Source organism: Phoca vitulina, unplaced genomic scaffold (assembly GCF_004348235.1).
Source record: "Phoca vitulina isolate PV1807 unplaced genomic scaffold, GSC_HSeal_1.0 scaffold66, whole genome shotgun sequence".
NCBI classification, from domain to species: domain Eukaryota; kingdom Metazoa; phylum Chordata; class Mammalia; order Carnivora; family Phocidae; genus Phoca; species Phoca vitulina.
The window spans coordinates 7,374,294-7,391,269 of NW_022589769.1; the positions used below are offsets into that span (position 1 = coordinate 7,374,294).

At 48.8% G+C, this 16,976-nt stretch overlaps 1 protein-coding gene across 2 annotated transcripts in view; it reads left to right on the forward strand.

Moving 5' to 3' along the window:
* ABCC1 (ATP binding cassette subfamily C member 1) overlaps window positions 1-16,976 on the forward strand; it is a 126,794-nt gene that overhangs the window by 22,800 nt on the left and 87,018 nt on the right. For both annotated transcript variants that reach the window (XR_004297883.1, XM_032392185.1), the window contains exon 2: window positions 15,002-15,178. Coding sequence is in view for 1 of the 2 variants with exons in the window: in XM_032392185.1 (XP_032248076.1) it covers window positions 15,002-15,178 (177 nt within the window). In the remaining variant the exon portion in view is untranslated. The remainder of the gene's footprint in view (window positions 1-15,001; window positions 15,179-16,976) is intronic.

Genomic DNA, 16,976 nt, shown 5'->3' on the forward strand with positions numbered 1-16,976 from the left:
AAAATCAATTTAAAAAGAAGTTGATATTTTCTGTTATTCCCAGCTCCTGGCGTTTAAAAAGTTTTTTTTTTTTAAGATTTTATTTATTTATTTGACAGAGAGAGAGTGAGAGCACAAGCTGGGAGACGGAGAGGGAGAAGCAGGCTTTCCGCCCAGTGGGGAGCCCGATGCGGGGCTCGATCCCAGGACGCTGGGATCATGACCTGAGCCGAAGGCAGACGCTTAACCAACTGAGCCACCCAGGCGCCTCTGCTCCTGCCATTTAATGGTATTTCCAGAGCACCTTCCCTGCAGAGGAGGAAGGGATTATCCTTCGGAAAGTGCCCCGGGCGAGCAGAGCCCCTGGCTAGCAGAGCGGGTGCTTTGGGGGCTGTGTTAGTTCAGGGCTGGGCAAGGGCAGGATGAGGCGGGGGCCGCGACCCGCCCAGGGGTACGGAGGCATGAAGGAGTGTCGGCTCGGCTTGGGCACAGCCAGCCCTGCCTCCTGCTGGCTCTGTCCATATCGCCTGCTGTATGCGATACCATGCACCCACTGCAGCTTGAAATGATAATATTTTGCATGTAACTCATGAAAATGTGGCAGGGACATAGGAAGAGGTGGATCTGGAAGTAATCCCAATAATAGCCGTGACATTTACTGAGCGCCTACTGTATGCTCTGGCCTGTACTTAATTGCGGGCCTATTTGCTTCGTTCCATTGGTATCTGCACTTTACAGCTGTGGAAACTGAGGCTCAGTTGCTTGCCCAGTGTCACGTGGGGAGGAGCTGAAACTCTGCCTGATAAGGGGCGTGTTTGGGGAGTATGGATTCTAAACTTGATGAGGGGAAGGACTCTGTTAAATGGGGTTTCTCAGCCCCAGCACTGTTGTTCTTTAGGGCTGAGCACCTCCCTGCTGTGGGGCTGTCCTTGCATTATGGGTGTTTGGCAGCATCGCTGGCTTCTGCCCGCAAAAGGCCTAGAGCATAAGTTTTACCCCAGTAGTGACACCAGAAATGTCTCCAAACGTTGTCAGATGTTCCGTGCAGGAAAACTTGCGGAGGCGGATTTCCAGAGAACCACTCCATGGAAAAAATAAATCAGATGAAGGCATGAAATCCATGGTCCCCACATCACTCAGAGTGAAAGTTAAAAAAATGCCTGTAATGGCCTGTGAGTCCTTTATAGTCTGTCCCTCCCTGCCCCTTGCCTTCCTCCCTGACTTCATTTCCCATTACTGTTGAGTCATACTGACCTCTCTGTTGTTGCTGCAAAATGCCAGATGTGTTCCTACCGCAGGACCTTTGCACTTGCTGTTTCCTGTGCTTTTTTTTTTTTTTCCCCCCCCAAATGGCCTTTTGGCCTACTCCCTGGTTTCTTTTTTTTTTTTTTTTTTTTGATTTTTTTCATTTATTTGACAGAGAGAGACACAGCGAGAGAAGGAACACAAGCAGGGGGGGTGGGAGAGGGAGAAGCAGGCTTTCCGCCGAGCAGAGAGCCCGATGCGGGGCTCGATCCCAGGACCCTGGGATCATGACCTGAGCCGAAGGCAGACGCTTAACGACTGAGCCACCCAGGCGCCCCTACTCCCTGGTTTCTTTTTTTTTTTTTTTATTTATTTATTTGAGAGAGAGAGAATGAGAGACAGAGAGCACGAGAGGGAAGAGGGCAGAGGGAGAAGCAGACCCCCTGCCGAGCAGGGAGCCCGATGCGGGACTCGATCCCGGGACTCCAGGATCATGACCTGAGCCGAAGGCAGTCGCTTAACCAACTGAGCCACCCAGGCGCCCCTCCCTGGTTTCTTAAATGTGTTACTGAAAGACACCTTCTCAGCAAGGTCTTCCCACTTCTCTGAGTCCTTTTCTTTTTTTTTTTTTTTAAATGTTTTATTTATTTACTTAGAGAGAGACAGAGATAGCTCGAGAGAGAAACGAGCTGGGAGGAGAGGGAGAAGCAGGCTCCCCGCTGAGCAGGGAGCTCAGATCCCAGGACCCTGGGATCATGACCTGAGCCGAAGGCAGACACTTAACCGACTGAGCCACCCAGGCACCCCTCTGAGTCCTTTTCTTATAACACACCTGCACACATACACACACATACATATATGTGCATGTGTGTATATTTATACACACTGTGTATATATATATGTATTTTGTATGTGTATATTTTTTCCTTTTATCTCGTTTACTCTCTGTCTCCTCTTACAAGGCTGTCAGCTCCAGGAGGGCAGGCCCTTTGCCCTGCTGTTCACAGCTAGGTCCTCAGCAGCTGGAAGCAGTGCTCAGTAAATGGATGAACGCTGTCTGTCCTGTTTACTGCTGTGTCCCCAGATCTATTCCTCTGGCTGCCACACGCCTGACCCCCTCCAGTCCCTGGAATGGGACCACATGGAGGATTCTGTGAAGCTCCAGGGTCTGATAGAGGAGAGGAAGTGGCTGGGGACAAAATCTGCAAAAGTGGTCAGGGCCGGATGGGGACCATGAGGGCAGGTGTATGCTTTGCAGGGCAGGGCCTGTCACAGGGAGAGTTGGGGTCAAGGCAGGTCAGAGCACGCTGCCTACTGCTGTTGACATTGGGACACCTGTGACAGGCAGCCATGGCTCTGTTTTCTGCTTGGCTGTCAGTCCTTTTAAGACAGGAGTCTTGGCTTGGCAGGTCACCCCCGTCCCTGTCTTGCTAAGATGTTCAATTTTGCACCTTGGGTGTCAGAGTTCAGTGAGGATTTGGGGCTCTTGCTTGTGCAGGGTCATGCCCTGCCTTCCTGGGGGCTGGGAGTAAGGTCTGGATGTGGCCCTTCCATCCCACCCGCCCCCCCCTTTAATATTTCTGGGCTTTATTCTTAGCTCTGATGAGTCAGAGGCTGAGGACAGGCCGCAGCTCAGCCCAGGAGCAGGCAGGGGCCATGGCGGCCCGCGTGATGCTGGCACCTGCTGTCCTCCCTCCCCTGCCCCCCCAACACCACCATGGGCTGCACCGGCCTCTCGCGGTGTAGCCTTAGACCTCCCCGGCTGTCTCTGGCCTGTGCCAGGGAAAGCAGAGGCCTCATGCCGTCCCTGTCAACAGGATTAATGTCCACAAGCCCAGCAGGCCCCGACCCGACTGACCTGACTACTGGCTTCCCCGTGCTCCTTTTCTCTGCTTGCTTCTGCTTCACAGCTCTCCCTTTGCCGGGTATCTCGCCTTTGGATCGGTTCTGAATAAGGCTCTGTAAGCGACCTGTCACCTCACCTCTGCGCCTGAAAGACGGGGCTCGTTGCTTGGTTTGGCCCCGCAGATTTCCTTCTGTGCCTTTGCTGGGGCTCTGAAGCCGGCCTTTCTGGGTTTGACTCCAGGTCCCACCCATGTGCCTTCCAGCAAGTCTTCTTGCCCCTGTTTGCCTCTGTGTCCTTCTCTGTAAAATGGGGGATGGTGTAGCACCTGCCTCATAGGGCGTGGCTCTGATGACGAACAGAGCAGTAGGCGTTCAAGCAGGAGCATGGGCGCCTGGCTGGCTCAGTCGGTTAAGCGTCTGACTCTTGATCTCAGCTCAGGTCTTGATCTCAGGGTCGTGAATTCAAGCCCCGTGTTGGGCTCCATGTTGGACATGGAGCCTACTTAAAAATAAATAAATAAATAAAAAATAAAGCAGGAACACAGTGCCTGGCACACCGTTCGTGCTTTCTACGGGCTTCTGTCCTGTTAGTGCTCTGATCAGCCTGAGCTGCAGCCTCCATGGGTTTGCCCTGGCTTCGTGGCCAGTGTGCCCTGCACCTGCGCGGACCACAGCCCATGCTGCCCAGAGCTGGTTAGGCATCTCCGAGCAAGCTAAGCCCTTGACCCTGCGGTCTGCACTGCAGGTTCCATTATTAGATCTATTTGCAGATGAAGGAGACCAGGGCTAGAGAGGTTAGCTGATTTTCTGAAGGTCAAGGGGCAAAAGTGAGCCTTGGCGGCTGGATTCAAACTCAGGCCCTCCGACTCCAGGGTCCCTAGTTTTTGTTGCTCTTGCTTGTATTCATCTTATTTATTCTGTCCCTCCCCTCTGCATTTTTGGAAAGGTGCATAACCACACGGCATCTTCTCCTCCATGCCTTTGCCCCCGCTGCCCCTCTGCCTTGGATGTGCTTCCCCCCTGATCTTTGCTTGCCTGTCTCTTTCTGACGCTTGTGCTCTGCTCTGCTGAAATGTCACCTTCCCGGACCCTCACCTTGCTACTTGCTGTCCCCACACCTTTCCCTTTTCTGTATAGTGAACACTACTCTTCGCAGTTATGTGTCATGACCTATCTTTAGTGTGAGTCTCAAGGGGGCAGGACTGTGTCTGATTTATCCCCACATCCCCTTGATTAGTCCAGAGCTTGGCACAGAGTAGGTACTCAATAAATACTCATTGTGTGATGGAGAGAGTGAATGAATGAATGAAAGAAAGAAAGAAAGAAAGAAACCAACCAACCAACCCTGTGTTTTATTGATCAGTTTCTTGGCCAGGAACTGAACCTGGAGCCTTTTGGGTCATGTCATTTAACCCTCCTGATTATTCTGTAATGGCTGGGTTCTAGAACTAGTCTCGTTCAAACTGAGACCTGGCGGGGCCACTGCTTTAGGGTGGTAGGGACAGTTTTTGCCTCCTGGGGGGATATTTGGCAATGTCTGGAGACATTTTTGATTGTCACAGCCGGCTGTGTATGCTGCTTGCAGGTTACGGACCTGAGTTTCTGTGAAATGGGTTTATAGCACCTGCCTCCTAGAGTTGTTTGTGAGGATTAAATGGGATATGTGCTTACGGGCATCTCTTGGACAGAGGTTAGGGACACTGCTTAACATCCTCTGATGCACAGGATAGCCCCCTCAAATCAAAGAATTTTCTGGCCCCAAATACCAGTGGTGCTGAGGTTGAGAAACCCTGCTTTCAGGCACAGATCTGTGACGGGGTGGAAACTGGAACCTAGACCCTCCAGCCTTGTGTTCTTGCACTGTGCACGTTGGGTAGGTGGGTGGGGGGTAGTTGTAGCATATTTCCATGTCTGGGTCAGAACGTTGCTTCTCCGTTCTGCACAGATGAACTTGGACTCCCTAAGGCCTGAGGACATTTAGTTGATGCCCTGCCTCAAAGAATGTCACCTTCCAAGCGGCCTCAGGCTGGGCAGTGAGGCTGTGGGCCTTGCAAATCCCCTAGAGTCGCAAGCACCTGGCTGAGAGGTGGTGCAGCCTGGGAGGTTAGGGCTCACTGTCAGACTCTCTGGGTTCAAAGCCTGGCTCTGCCTCCTTCCGGCTCTGTGACCCTCAGCAAGTTCCATAACCTCTCTGGGCCTCAGAGTCCCCTGGTCCGAAAAGGGAGAGTTCTAAGAGTCCTGATTTTGTAGGGGTTTGAATGGAATTGTGCTTGGAAAACACTTAGCACTGTGCCGGACATTTCAACTTTTGGGCGTCCGGTAAATATGTGCTTTCTCTTTGTTCCCAGCTCAGCATTTAGAAATGTCTACCCTTAAATTCCTGCTGTCACTGTTTATTTATTCAAAGCGTGAATTCCTTTTGTTGTTATTAGTTTAGGGGTAATACATGCAGAGTGAAAAATCCAAACAGTGCTAAAGATAATAAAACAAAATGAATAGTGTCTTCTCAGCAGCTCCAGCTCTGCCCTCCCCGGAGATAGTCCCTGTTAGCTTTTTGCCTTTTTTTTTTTTTTAATCCTTCTAAGAAAATTTCCCTGCCTGTAGAAGCATCTGTATACCCTTTTATACTAATTTTAAATGGGAACAGTAGTAGATGCATGTGATTTAAAAAAAAGCAAACAGAACAACTGTCTAGGTATGCAGAGGCATCTACACTTGGATTCAAATTCTCGGCTACCCATGCTGCTTGCAGGTTATGTGACTTGGCCTCAGTTTCTGTTATCTGTAAAATGGGTTTCATTCTAGGGGCTGCCTCCCAGAGTTGTTAGTGAGGATTAAATGGGATGTAAGGCATGTAAAGTACTTAACTTGGTCCTGGCACAGGCCACTAAGAACCTTCATAAGCCCTCGGTCTTTTTGTTTCTGTTGATGGAGGAAGGTGCCACGTAATTGCTTACCTGCAGGTCTTTGCTCGATTGTCATCCTGGCCCAGAGCTCTTTTCTGTAATAGCACCCAGACCCCACCATTATTCTCTGCCTGCCCCTCCCCTGCCCCCGTACTCTTCTTTAGGGCATTTGCTGCCATTGCACATGCATATAGCTGTTAATTTATCTATTTCGTATTTGCCTGTTTCAATAGAATGATCCTCTGAGAGTAGAAACTTGACCTCCAAATGTTACTGGAACACAGTAGTCTCCTGATACAGAATTGTCCACTGAGTGGTAGAAAGCTCCCTGTCATGACTTACTGAGGCGATCATATTGGGGAAAGGACCTTCAGGCCCCAGTGGGATGCCAAGTTCAAAGGAGGTCCTTGTAACTAAATAGGGCAGAGCAACCCTCACTCCCAGATGCAAGTGACCCAGAGCCCTGGTTCAGATTTGTCATTGTGTACCCGGCTGTTGTTGGCTGTTTGCTTGCCCTCCCCTCTGGAGCCACCCTCCTGTCCCGAGGTCAGCCCGTGGGGCCCTGGGCAGGGCTGTTTCCCTCTAGAAGCTGTGTGGGCCAGGCCAGAGCGGCAGGCTGTGGGGGGGAAGCCCCGTGGGGCCCCCGCTGAGGAGACACCCCGGCATACAGTGCTTCGGTGACCAGCCAATGGAGCTGAGAGGGCCAGTCAGCCTCAGGACCACTCCGTGTGGGGCTTGGCAGCCCTGGGGTGGCTTCTGGACCTGACCCAGCACAGGGCAGCGATGGAGAGCCGTTGAACGGAGCTGAGGAGGGGGTGCCCCTGGCCTAGTCCCCAGAACCCGTGAATATGGGATGTTGCACAGCAGAGGGGAATGAAGATGGTAGATGGAAATAAGGCTACTACTCATAGTTGACCTTGAGATGGGAGGTGTCCTGGCTTATCTAGGTGGGCCCCCAAATCACGGGGGTCTTTGTCAGTGGAAGAAGGAGACACAAGAGCACAAATGAGGAGAGGTGGCAGCCTGACCAGCACTGGTCTGATGCTCTCGGCTTTGAAGATGGCAGAAGGGGCCGTGATCCGAGGAATGTGGACAGCTTCTGGAAGCTGGAAGAGGCAAGGAAATGGGTCCTCCCTTAGAGTCTCCCGACAGAACGCAGCCCTGCCCACACCTTGATTGTAGCCCACCGAGACCCCTTTCAGATTCCTGACCCCTACCACTGTAGAATTCAACAAGTGTGTTACTTTAAGTCACCAAGTTGATGGTGATCTGTAACTGCAGTCATAGGCAATGAGCACAGGGAATGGGTTCTGAACTTGGTGATGATTGGAGGACTCACATTTTCTTCTTGGCCCAGATTTTTCATGGACACAGGCCCAGCTCCAGAAGGCCCAGTTCCTAGTCAGGCTTCCTATGTTTGAGTCCCAGCCTCGTCACATACAAGCTGGGTGACCTGTGGCAGCTTATTTGTCTTCTCTATTTCCGTTTCTTCATCTAACAAAGGAGCATCAACATAAAACCTCCCTTCTAGGTGGTCATGGAGGTTAAATGAATTGATTCACTTAAAATGCATAGAAATAGTGCTGGCACATAATTAGTGCTCAGTTAATGGTAGGTGGTATTGTTATCAGTAACAATACAAGATCACCATCTTGAGAGTATAATGGTATAAATTTCATTTATTTTTATTACTGAAGTAAGAATTAAGATTACTGCCAATAGTCCTTTATTGAGTGTGCGGGACCCTGTGTGTATGTAATTTTATTTAATCTTTGGAATAGCTCTAGGAGATAGGTGTTCTCAACCTTAGAGATGAGGTTCAGAGAGGTTAAGTAACTCGTCTAAGGTCACAGAGCAAAGAGAAGAAAACTGGGTCTAGGAGACAAGGGGATAGGTAGTCTTTTTGTGAGATGGGGTGGGGTGATGAGAAGAATAGAAAAAGGGGAGAACAGAAGGAAAGAAGTAGGCTCTAAAAAAGTCAGCTGAAGAGGTTGTATATAATAGTAATAATCAACATTTATATGGGTTTTTATGGTCCCCTGGGGAGGAGATGGTAGTAGCCCCATTTTGCTGGTGGGCTCTTTGAACCTCAGAGAAGATCAGTGATTTACCCAGAAGTATGCTACTGGTAATGGTATAAACCCTATGCATGCATGTCGAATTCTGAATCATATTATATAAAAGTTGACTCAGTGGATCAGAATTTGTATCATTAGGATGCTTTGTATTGTGAGGGCAAATTCATTTTAAACTTGTATAAACAATTAAGTGAATTTATTGGAGAGGTCCACTGGGAGGGAGGACTGCAGGTTAAGTTTGATCCAGCAGCACCTCCCTTCCCGCCTGTTGGTACCAAGTACCAGTTTCTTTCATCTCCACCTTTTATAATGTCCACTGCGTTCTCAACTCTCCACGGAGGTGACACTCCTTCCTTCCCCTCCCAACTTTTGGTGCTTCCCTTGTAAATAGCTGAGACCCCTGTAGATCCCACATCCTCACCCCGCATCACTGGGGACAAGAGAGTAGTGTCCTTGCTGTGATTGGGTTGATTTGGGTCAAGATGTCTTAGTTTCTGGTGCCTCGGTTTCCTCATCTGTGAAATGGGCATAGCAGCACTGCCTCTCCTTGTGAGGACTGAGGGACATGCCTGGTACATCAGTGCTCGGAGTGTGCTGGTTGTCATTATTCTGCCCCGAGAGAGAGGGATGTGAGATGACAGCACTCAGTAGAAATGTTATGAACTCCCAGAGCTCATGGGCCAAGCGGCCTTGGACTTGTGCCTCCCCCCCCATCCTGAAGCATCAGGGCTGAGGGTAGGGAGGGGAGACACATAAAAGGGTGGCGAAGCTGTCGAGGTGTCCTGTGAAGAGAAGCCTGGGTTGGGGGAGCCAGCGATGCACTTTCTATGTCGAGATTTTCTCGGGCCGGGTTCCCCATGGTGTGCTGCCTGGATCAGTGCTGGTGACTGTTTTCTGGACTCGCTTCTCCCAGTGTTGAATTTTGTCATCAGTATTGGGCCGATGGGAGAGAGCCTGATTTCTGAAGCTCCCGGATCCGGAGCTGCTGGAAGGAAGAGCAGGGTAGCTGTCCGCCCCGGGTTGCAAGCAGCAAGTAGCCAGCAGACTCTCCATGAATTATCACCCTTCCTTAAGCCTTCCAGTGGCCCTCTGCATTTGCTGTTTCCTGCGCAGACCCCAAACAGCAATGGGTCACACTGCTGGTCTCCAGGGGTGGCCAAGGGGATCTCTCTGCGCAGAAGATTCCTTAGGGTCCCAGCCAGTGAGGGACACACTGGAGGCCCGGATGCTATTGTCTTCACTCCGGTGACAGTGGTCAGGGCCGCCGTTGGCTGGCTATGAAATTTCACGTTCACAAGTGGATTTCCCCTTTACACATGCCCGCCGCCTCCTCCCCTTGCTCCTCCCTCCCGGCTCTCCCTCTGGGCCAGGGCGGGCCTGTGGCTTGGAGCAGGAAGCTGCCTTCTGAAGGGCTGGCTCCTGCCTTCGCTGAGCTGAGCGTTTCTTCGGCCTCTCTGTGCCAGGAGTTGCGTGTCCTTAGATGCTCTCCGGTTTCCTCTTGCTTACTTCCTAACTCGCGCCTTTGCCTGTCCTCTAAGCCTCCCAAGTCTGGGCCACGCTGGTGGCAGTGGTGGGGATCATGGTGAATTCTTGGCGTCAGCTGCTAAAGTCACCCCTTGTCTCTAGAGCGTGCCGGTCCTGTGCGAAGCATCTCTCACACACTGTGCTGTTTGCTACTGGCCGCAACCCCTCCAGGCCCTTGGTTTACCTGACCACTTTACTGGGGAGGAGACTGAGCTTGGAGAAGTGAAGTGACCTGCACAGGTTTACACGAGGTCAGGGCTGGAATTTCAGTCCGCCTCTACCTGACCTGGAAGCCCAGGCTCATAGCCAGGTTCTACCTGGATGGATTGTTCCTTTTTTTTTTTTTTTTTTTTAAGATTTTATTTAATTGTTTGATAGAGAGCGCATGGGTGGGGGTAGAAGCAGACTCCTGACTGAGCATGGAGCCCAACGTGGGGCTTGACCCCGGGACCCTGGGATTATGACCTGAGCTGAAGGCAGATGCTTAACGATTAAGCCACCCAGGTGCCCTGGATTGTTATTTTTTTAAAAGCAAAGTAGGAAATAATGTTGGGGAGGGGAAGCGAGGCAAGGGGAGGCATGGCATGAGCCAATTACTCAATAACTTTTGGGTACCTGCCCGGTGAAGAGGCTAGGAGTCGAGAGTAAGTACACGTGGTCCTAGCACTGAGGTCCTTGCATGGTCCTTGTAGGACAGAGGTAGTGACAAGTAAGAAAACCATTGCAAAGATTGGGGGGTGGGCCTGATGATTTGGGGAGTGGGGAGGAAAGCTTCCTAAAGGAGATACCCAAGTTGGGTTTTGAAGGATGTATAGGAGTTTGTTATAGTGGAAAGACATTGCGGGGAGAGCATCTAGGAAGAGGTATCCCAAAGAACCATTCATTTGACCGGCAGCTAGGGAGTGCCTTGAAAGCAGGGACCATGGCCCTCCTGAATCTCCAGTGCCTTGAACAATGCCTGACACATGCGTGGTAAATGCCTCATTGAGTGAATGCCGAGTTGACACACTGGGGAACAGGGTGGGAGAAACTGTAGGAGAAACAGACGGGGCTCAGACATGGAAGACCTCATGAAGCACAGCAAGGATCAGCTTTTGAAGGCGATAGGGAGCCATCCGAGGTTGTTACCCAGAGGAGAGAGGACAGTCTGATCTGTCCCATTTCTTAACACAGATATTTAAGTCTGTGAATATTCTTCTGAGCAGGAAAATCTTACTGCTGTTAGATCTTCCATTTCCCTCATTATAACGGGAAAAGAAATTTAAACTACAGTGAGATATTTTCCACTACCATGTCTGCAGAGATCAAAAAGCTTGTAATACATGGTGTTTGGGCAGGAGTCACCCTTGTTCCTTGTTAGGTAGAGTATAAACTGATACCCCCTTGGAGGGCAATGTCTAAATTTTAGATGCATGCACCTTTTGTCCCAGCAGGTTCGCTTCTAGAAAGTGATCTTATAAATATGCTTGCGTGTGTGTGAAATGAAGCACTTACCAGATTATCAGTTCACTGCTGTATTATTTGTCTGTTAGAGCAGCCCAGTGCCCTTGTCAGCAGGAGGCGGGTCAGATACAGTCAGGTCCATCATACAGTGGGATAGCAAGTACCTGGAACAAAGAATGAGGAAACCCTTCCTTTGCAGTACAGGATGACCTTTAAGGCCTGTTATTAAGAGAAAAAAGCTGGGCACCCTGATGGCTCAGTTGATAGAGCACGTGACTCTTGATCTCGGGGTTGTGAGTTCAAGCCCCCCGCTCGGTGTAGAGATTATGTAAGTAAATAAATAAATAAACTAAAAAAGAAAACTTAAGAGAAAAAGCAAGGTACAGAACAGTGTGAGGAGTATGCTTCCTTCCATTTGATAACAGAAAATACGTGTATATATATATATATATATATATACACACACACACACACACACACATATATATATATACACACACACATAAAATATTTTCTGGAAGGACACACAAGAAACCAGTAATGGGTGCTTCTAGAGACAGGACCCTGGGGGGTTAGGGACTGGGATGGGAAGATGGCTTGTCACTTTTACCTTTATTCAAAAGAAATACAATTAAGTTCTCAAGAATAAAACATATCTCTGTTACTGAAAAAATTGGTTTCTAATATTAAGTTAAAAAAAAAGCAAGGTACAGAACGGACTATGTATTGTACTTGTTAGGGAAACAAAATTGATAACACTTTATCTGGAAGGTATTTGGAAGAATACACAAGATGTTAGTAACGGTAGTTTTGCCTTGGGGGTGCGATGGGGGGTTGCAAATTCATAGAGGGAGTCTTCTTTTTCACTGTATGTATGCCATTTTGTGTAGTTTGAAAAAATTTTAACACATAAAAGTTATGACCTATTAAAAGTAGATTAATAGAAACATGGATGAATGAATGCCTGGTTGGTTCGGTACATGGGTGGGTAGATGTATGGATGGGTTGGTGCATGGGCAGGTGGATGGATGGATGGATGAGTTGGTGCATGGGTGGGTAGATGGATGGATGGGTTGGTGCATGGGCAGGTAGATGGATGGATGGATGAGTTGGTGCATGGGTGGGTAGATGGATGGGTGAGTTGGTACATGGGTGGGTAGATGGATGGATGAGTTGGTGCGTGGGTGGGTAGATGCACAGATGCATGGATGCATGGGAAGAGAGTGGGTGGATAGATAGATGGGTAGATGATGGATGGGTGGGTGGGTGGGTGGGTAGATATATATCTATGGACGCACGTGTGGATGTCCAGATAAGTGAGATAACTTTGGCTGTAGTGGAGGAGGATTGAGTGGGGCCAGGAGGGCTGGAAGCAGGGAATGGTTAGGAAATTATTGTAGTAGTCCAGGCAAGGAATGACTGGGGCAAGGATCGGGTTATAGAAATGTCTCACACATGGGGGCGCCTGGGTGGCTCAGTCGTTAAGCGTCTGCCTTTGGCTCAGGTCATGGTCCCAGGTTCCTGGAATCGAGCCCTACATCGGGCTTCCTGCTCCGCAGGAAGCCTGCTTCTCCCTCTCCCACTCTCCCTGCTTGTGTTCCCTCTCTCACTGTGTCTCTCTCTGTCAAATAAATAAAATCTTTAAAAAAAAAAAAAAAAAGAAAAAAAAGAAATGTCTCACACATGAACCAGGCTTGTGGTATACATAACTGCATATACTAAGGCCCAGCATTGTTTTTACTAGAAGGGCAAATTCCTTTGGAATGAGCTTTTTCTGGCAACTGCTCAGAAATGGTTCTGTGTATAATTAACCACCAACAGTTTAATCCCCTTTTCCACCGTCACCTTAAGAATTATAAGTGATGTGAAATCAGTTAAAATAATCAGTCTTTGATATAAACCACACTTATTTACAAGACTGTCTTCCAAATGCCCAAATCCACAGAGGCATAACCTTTGTCCTTTTTTAGGGTTTCTTTGTGTCTAGAAATTTCCTAGCTAATCCCTTTGTGTGCGTTGACCTTTTAAAGTTTATTTTTCAATGATTTCCTGTTCTTGGTTCTGGAGAAATAACTGTTTATATCACAGAATAATTACACCTCTGAAGAACCAGTTTAGGTACCTGGTTAAGACCTAGAGCTCGCTCGCTCGCTCTTTTTTAAAGTCAAATCCTTGCTTTTCTAAACATCTTAATAACCATTTGGAAGTGTACACTTCAGGAGTGTTAAATATACTCACATTGTTGTGCATAACTAGGTCTGTTTTCTGAGAAGCTCAGAGCATGTATTTTGATCGGATTGTCAAATGTGTTTTTTAAGTGAAATGATCTTTTTGTTCCCATTACCTTCTTATCTTCAACGGTCTTGAATGTGGCTTGAACGCTTGATACAGAGCAGTAAGATTCCAGGTTCCTTGGAGTTCCTTGGTGGTCTCACTTAACCTGATGCTGGGGCGGCTGTAGGGATCAGACATAGCTGGGGCTTTCTAGAGGGCTCACCGACTAGTGATGGGGAAAAAAGGCTAGGAGGGAGGTAGGCTGCATGGGGCCTGGGGCCAGCTTGAAGCATGTGGGCCTTGTCCTGAGACGTGTTGCTCCCCCCCTGCTGATGGTTGTGAAGCAGGAATTTGGGTTCGGTGCCGTCAGATTTTTCTAATTTTCTTTTAAAGATTTTATTTGTCAGAGAGAGAGAGAGAGAGCGCGAGTGTGCACGCACAAGCAGGGGGAGCGGCAGAGGGAGAAGCAGGCTCCCCGCTGAGCGGGGAGCCTGATGCGGGACTCGATCCCAGGACTCTGGGATCATGACCTGAGCCGGAGGCAGACGCTTCACCGACTGAGCCACCCAGGCGCCCCACATTTTCTAATTTTCTAAGAAAAGCCAGATCTAAACTTTTATATGAAATTTTCTGATTTTAAATGCTGGCAGCGAACCTCAGATTTTTTTTTTTTTTTTAAAGTGTGCTGAACCAGCAGCAATAACAACAAACCAGCTATGAGCCAAATTGGCCCCGGGGCGGGGGGGGGCACCTGTGTCAGATCTCTGACCTTATCTGACCCAGTCATGGTAGAAATAGGAAATTAAAACCATAAGATAGGGTAGTAACTTTTCCAAAGTTGTAGAACTGGCCAGTGGTCATTCACTTCTCCCTTTACAGAAGTCCTAAACGTTGGCTGTAGTTTATTCTTGGGCCGATATACCCGATCTATTTATTATGTCTCTGCTTATCTATTTGGCCCATTTCTAGTGAAACACGTGCGGGTTCTTTAAAAAGCAATTCAAACAAATTTTGTTTCTGAGGCTGGGTAACTTAGTGGGTCACCGTAGGGACTTCAGAGCCAAATTGGCTGAGTTCGATTTGAGCTCCAGATCTTACCTGCTGTGTGATCCTGGAACAAATCACCAAACCTCTCTGTGCCTTTGCTTACCCTTCTCAAAAAGGGCTGATGAAGTACTGCCAGAATTAAGGGGGATAATGCAGACGAACCACTTAGAATAGAACCCAGCACAGAGGACTACAATTTGGTCGTTATCCATGATGCTGAGGCTGCTAATGGTGGTAATGGCAGTGACCATGATGGTGGTGGTAGTGCTGATGGTGGTGATGGGGGCGAACAAGAAGACTTTCTGAAGCCCTCAGGTGACAAGATGGTAAAGTAGAATGATGCATAACGACGAAAGGACTCTTCAGTTGACAGGGGAATACCCTTCTGGGTTTCTTCAATGGCAGACGCCATCTTTTGTGCAACGGTGGAACTTGCCCCAGGTCCCAGGACTTAGCTGTTCTGTGGGACAAGACCTACCTTCGTGCCTTATTTTTGTTTCATAGTCTTTCTGGTTCCTGATCTTTCCAGTTTGTACGTTCTACCCGAGAGGGCCTCGGGTGTAGGGTCCTGTCTATTTTCTTGCACGGTTTTGATCTCCACACAGACGCCTGTCCCTCCTTGGTGCGGCCCCTTGACCCTGTATCTGTTTCTGTCCTCAGGCGTGGGACGTCACGTGGAACACCAGCAACCCCGACCTCACCAAGTGCTTTCAGAACACGTTCCTCGTGTGGGTGCCTTGTTCTTACCTCTGGGTCTGCTTTCCCTTCTACTTCCTCTATCTCTCACGCCATGACCGGGGCTACATTCAGATGACCTATCTCAACAAAACCAAAACTGTAAGTCACTTAGGATTTCCTCGTGGTGGGGGAGGCGGGGTGTGCTTGGGTTCGGGACCGGTGGTTGGTGAAGACCGACATGTTTCTTCTACCCCCCCGAGTTCCTTTTTCTAGAAGGCAGACGTGACATCGTGGTTGAAGGCTGAGGCTCTGGTTTTAGACGTGGGTGCAGATGCGGGCTGTGCCTCTTCCTAGCTGTATGACCTTGAACAGATGTTCTGACCTCCCTGAGCCCTTGATTCCCCATCATTACAGTGAGCATGCGAGGCTCGACCTTGAGAGGTTATCAGGAGATAATCAGGAGGTCTTCCTACCTGGCCCGAGGCTATCCTTTTTTTTTCCAAAAAAAAAAAAAAAAAAAGTTTTTACCTTGAAACAATTTCAAACTGTGGAACAGTGACAAGGAGGATCCCAGGAAATCCCCCCAGCGCTGAATACCTGTTACTCACCAAGTTCTAACATTTTGCCACACTTTTTTATGATTGGCTCTTCCTCTCTCCGTACACACATGATCTATTTTTTCTGAATCATTTGAGAACCGGTAGCATCCGTGTTATCTTTACTCGTTGGTTCTTCCAGCGTGTCTTTTCTCAAAACAGGGTCATTCTCTTACGTAATGACAGTACAGTTACTAAATTCAGGCAATTTAATGTGGACACAATACTTTTTAAAAAATCTGTCCATATTTCAATTTTGTCACTTGTCCCAATCCTGTCCTTTCTAGAACTACTCCCCCAATCCCATTCAAGATCCAGTCTAGACTCATGCATTGCTTTTATTTTTCATTTTTAAAAAAGATTGTTTATTTATTTATTTGAGAGAGAGAGAGAGAGAGTGAATCTGAAGCAGACTTCATGCCGCGTGTGGAGCCCAACGCGGGGCTCCATCTCACCACCCTGAGATCATGACCTGAGCCTGAACCAAGAGTCAGACTCTTAACCTGACGGAGCCACGCGGGTGCCCCTCATGTGGTGTCTTTAGTCCTGGTGTCTCTTGGGAGACTTTAATCTGGAAGAACACCTCACCTTCCTTTGACACTGACGGATTGGAAGAACGGGGACCAGTTGTTCGGAAGGGAGTTGCTCAGCTCGAGCCTGCATGATGTGTCCTCATGATGTGGGTGACGCATGTCCAGCTGGAAAACCACGGAGGGGGTGGTGTCCCTCGGTGGTATTACACCTAGGGTCATGTGGTGTTCATCCCCCCCGGATTGAGGGGGTTCATTCTGATCGCTAGTCAAAGTGTTGCCTGGTATGTCCACCGTACAGGCACCATGTCTCCCCTTCAAGAATAAGCTTTCTCAGGGAAGGCATGTGGAGAGCAGTTGCATGTCACACTCCTCATTCTACTCGCTCTTCTCCACTTAGCAAGTATCTCACTTCATTTTTAAAGCCATGTTTCCCAAGACTTAGTTCCCCCCAAACAGGAGAACTCGAGTGTTTTTACTGAAGCTTTGCCCTCAGTACCCCCATCCAAACATGTCTCGTTCATGCCACACCAAATGCTATCCATTTCCCTATGCTATCCAGATTTAATGTCTTCCTCTCAGACCTTTGGGAGCACTTTGTACTTTTTTGGGGGGAGCAACATCTCCCTTTAAAATGTAAAACAGATTTTACAAAGAAACAAACAAACAAAAAGCCTTGCTCAGAAAGCCTCCAGTAGCTTTTCACCATGGGGAATAAAATCCTCACCCACTGTGGCCCAGCCTGATCTGGTCCCAGGCTCCTCCTCAGCTCTTTACTGTACGCATCGCTCCTTCTACAGCAACCATAAACCTGTCACACGTGTTCCCTAC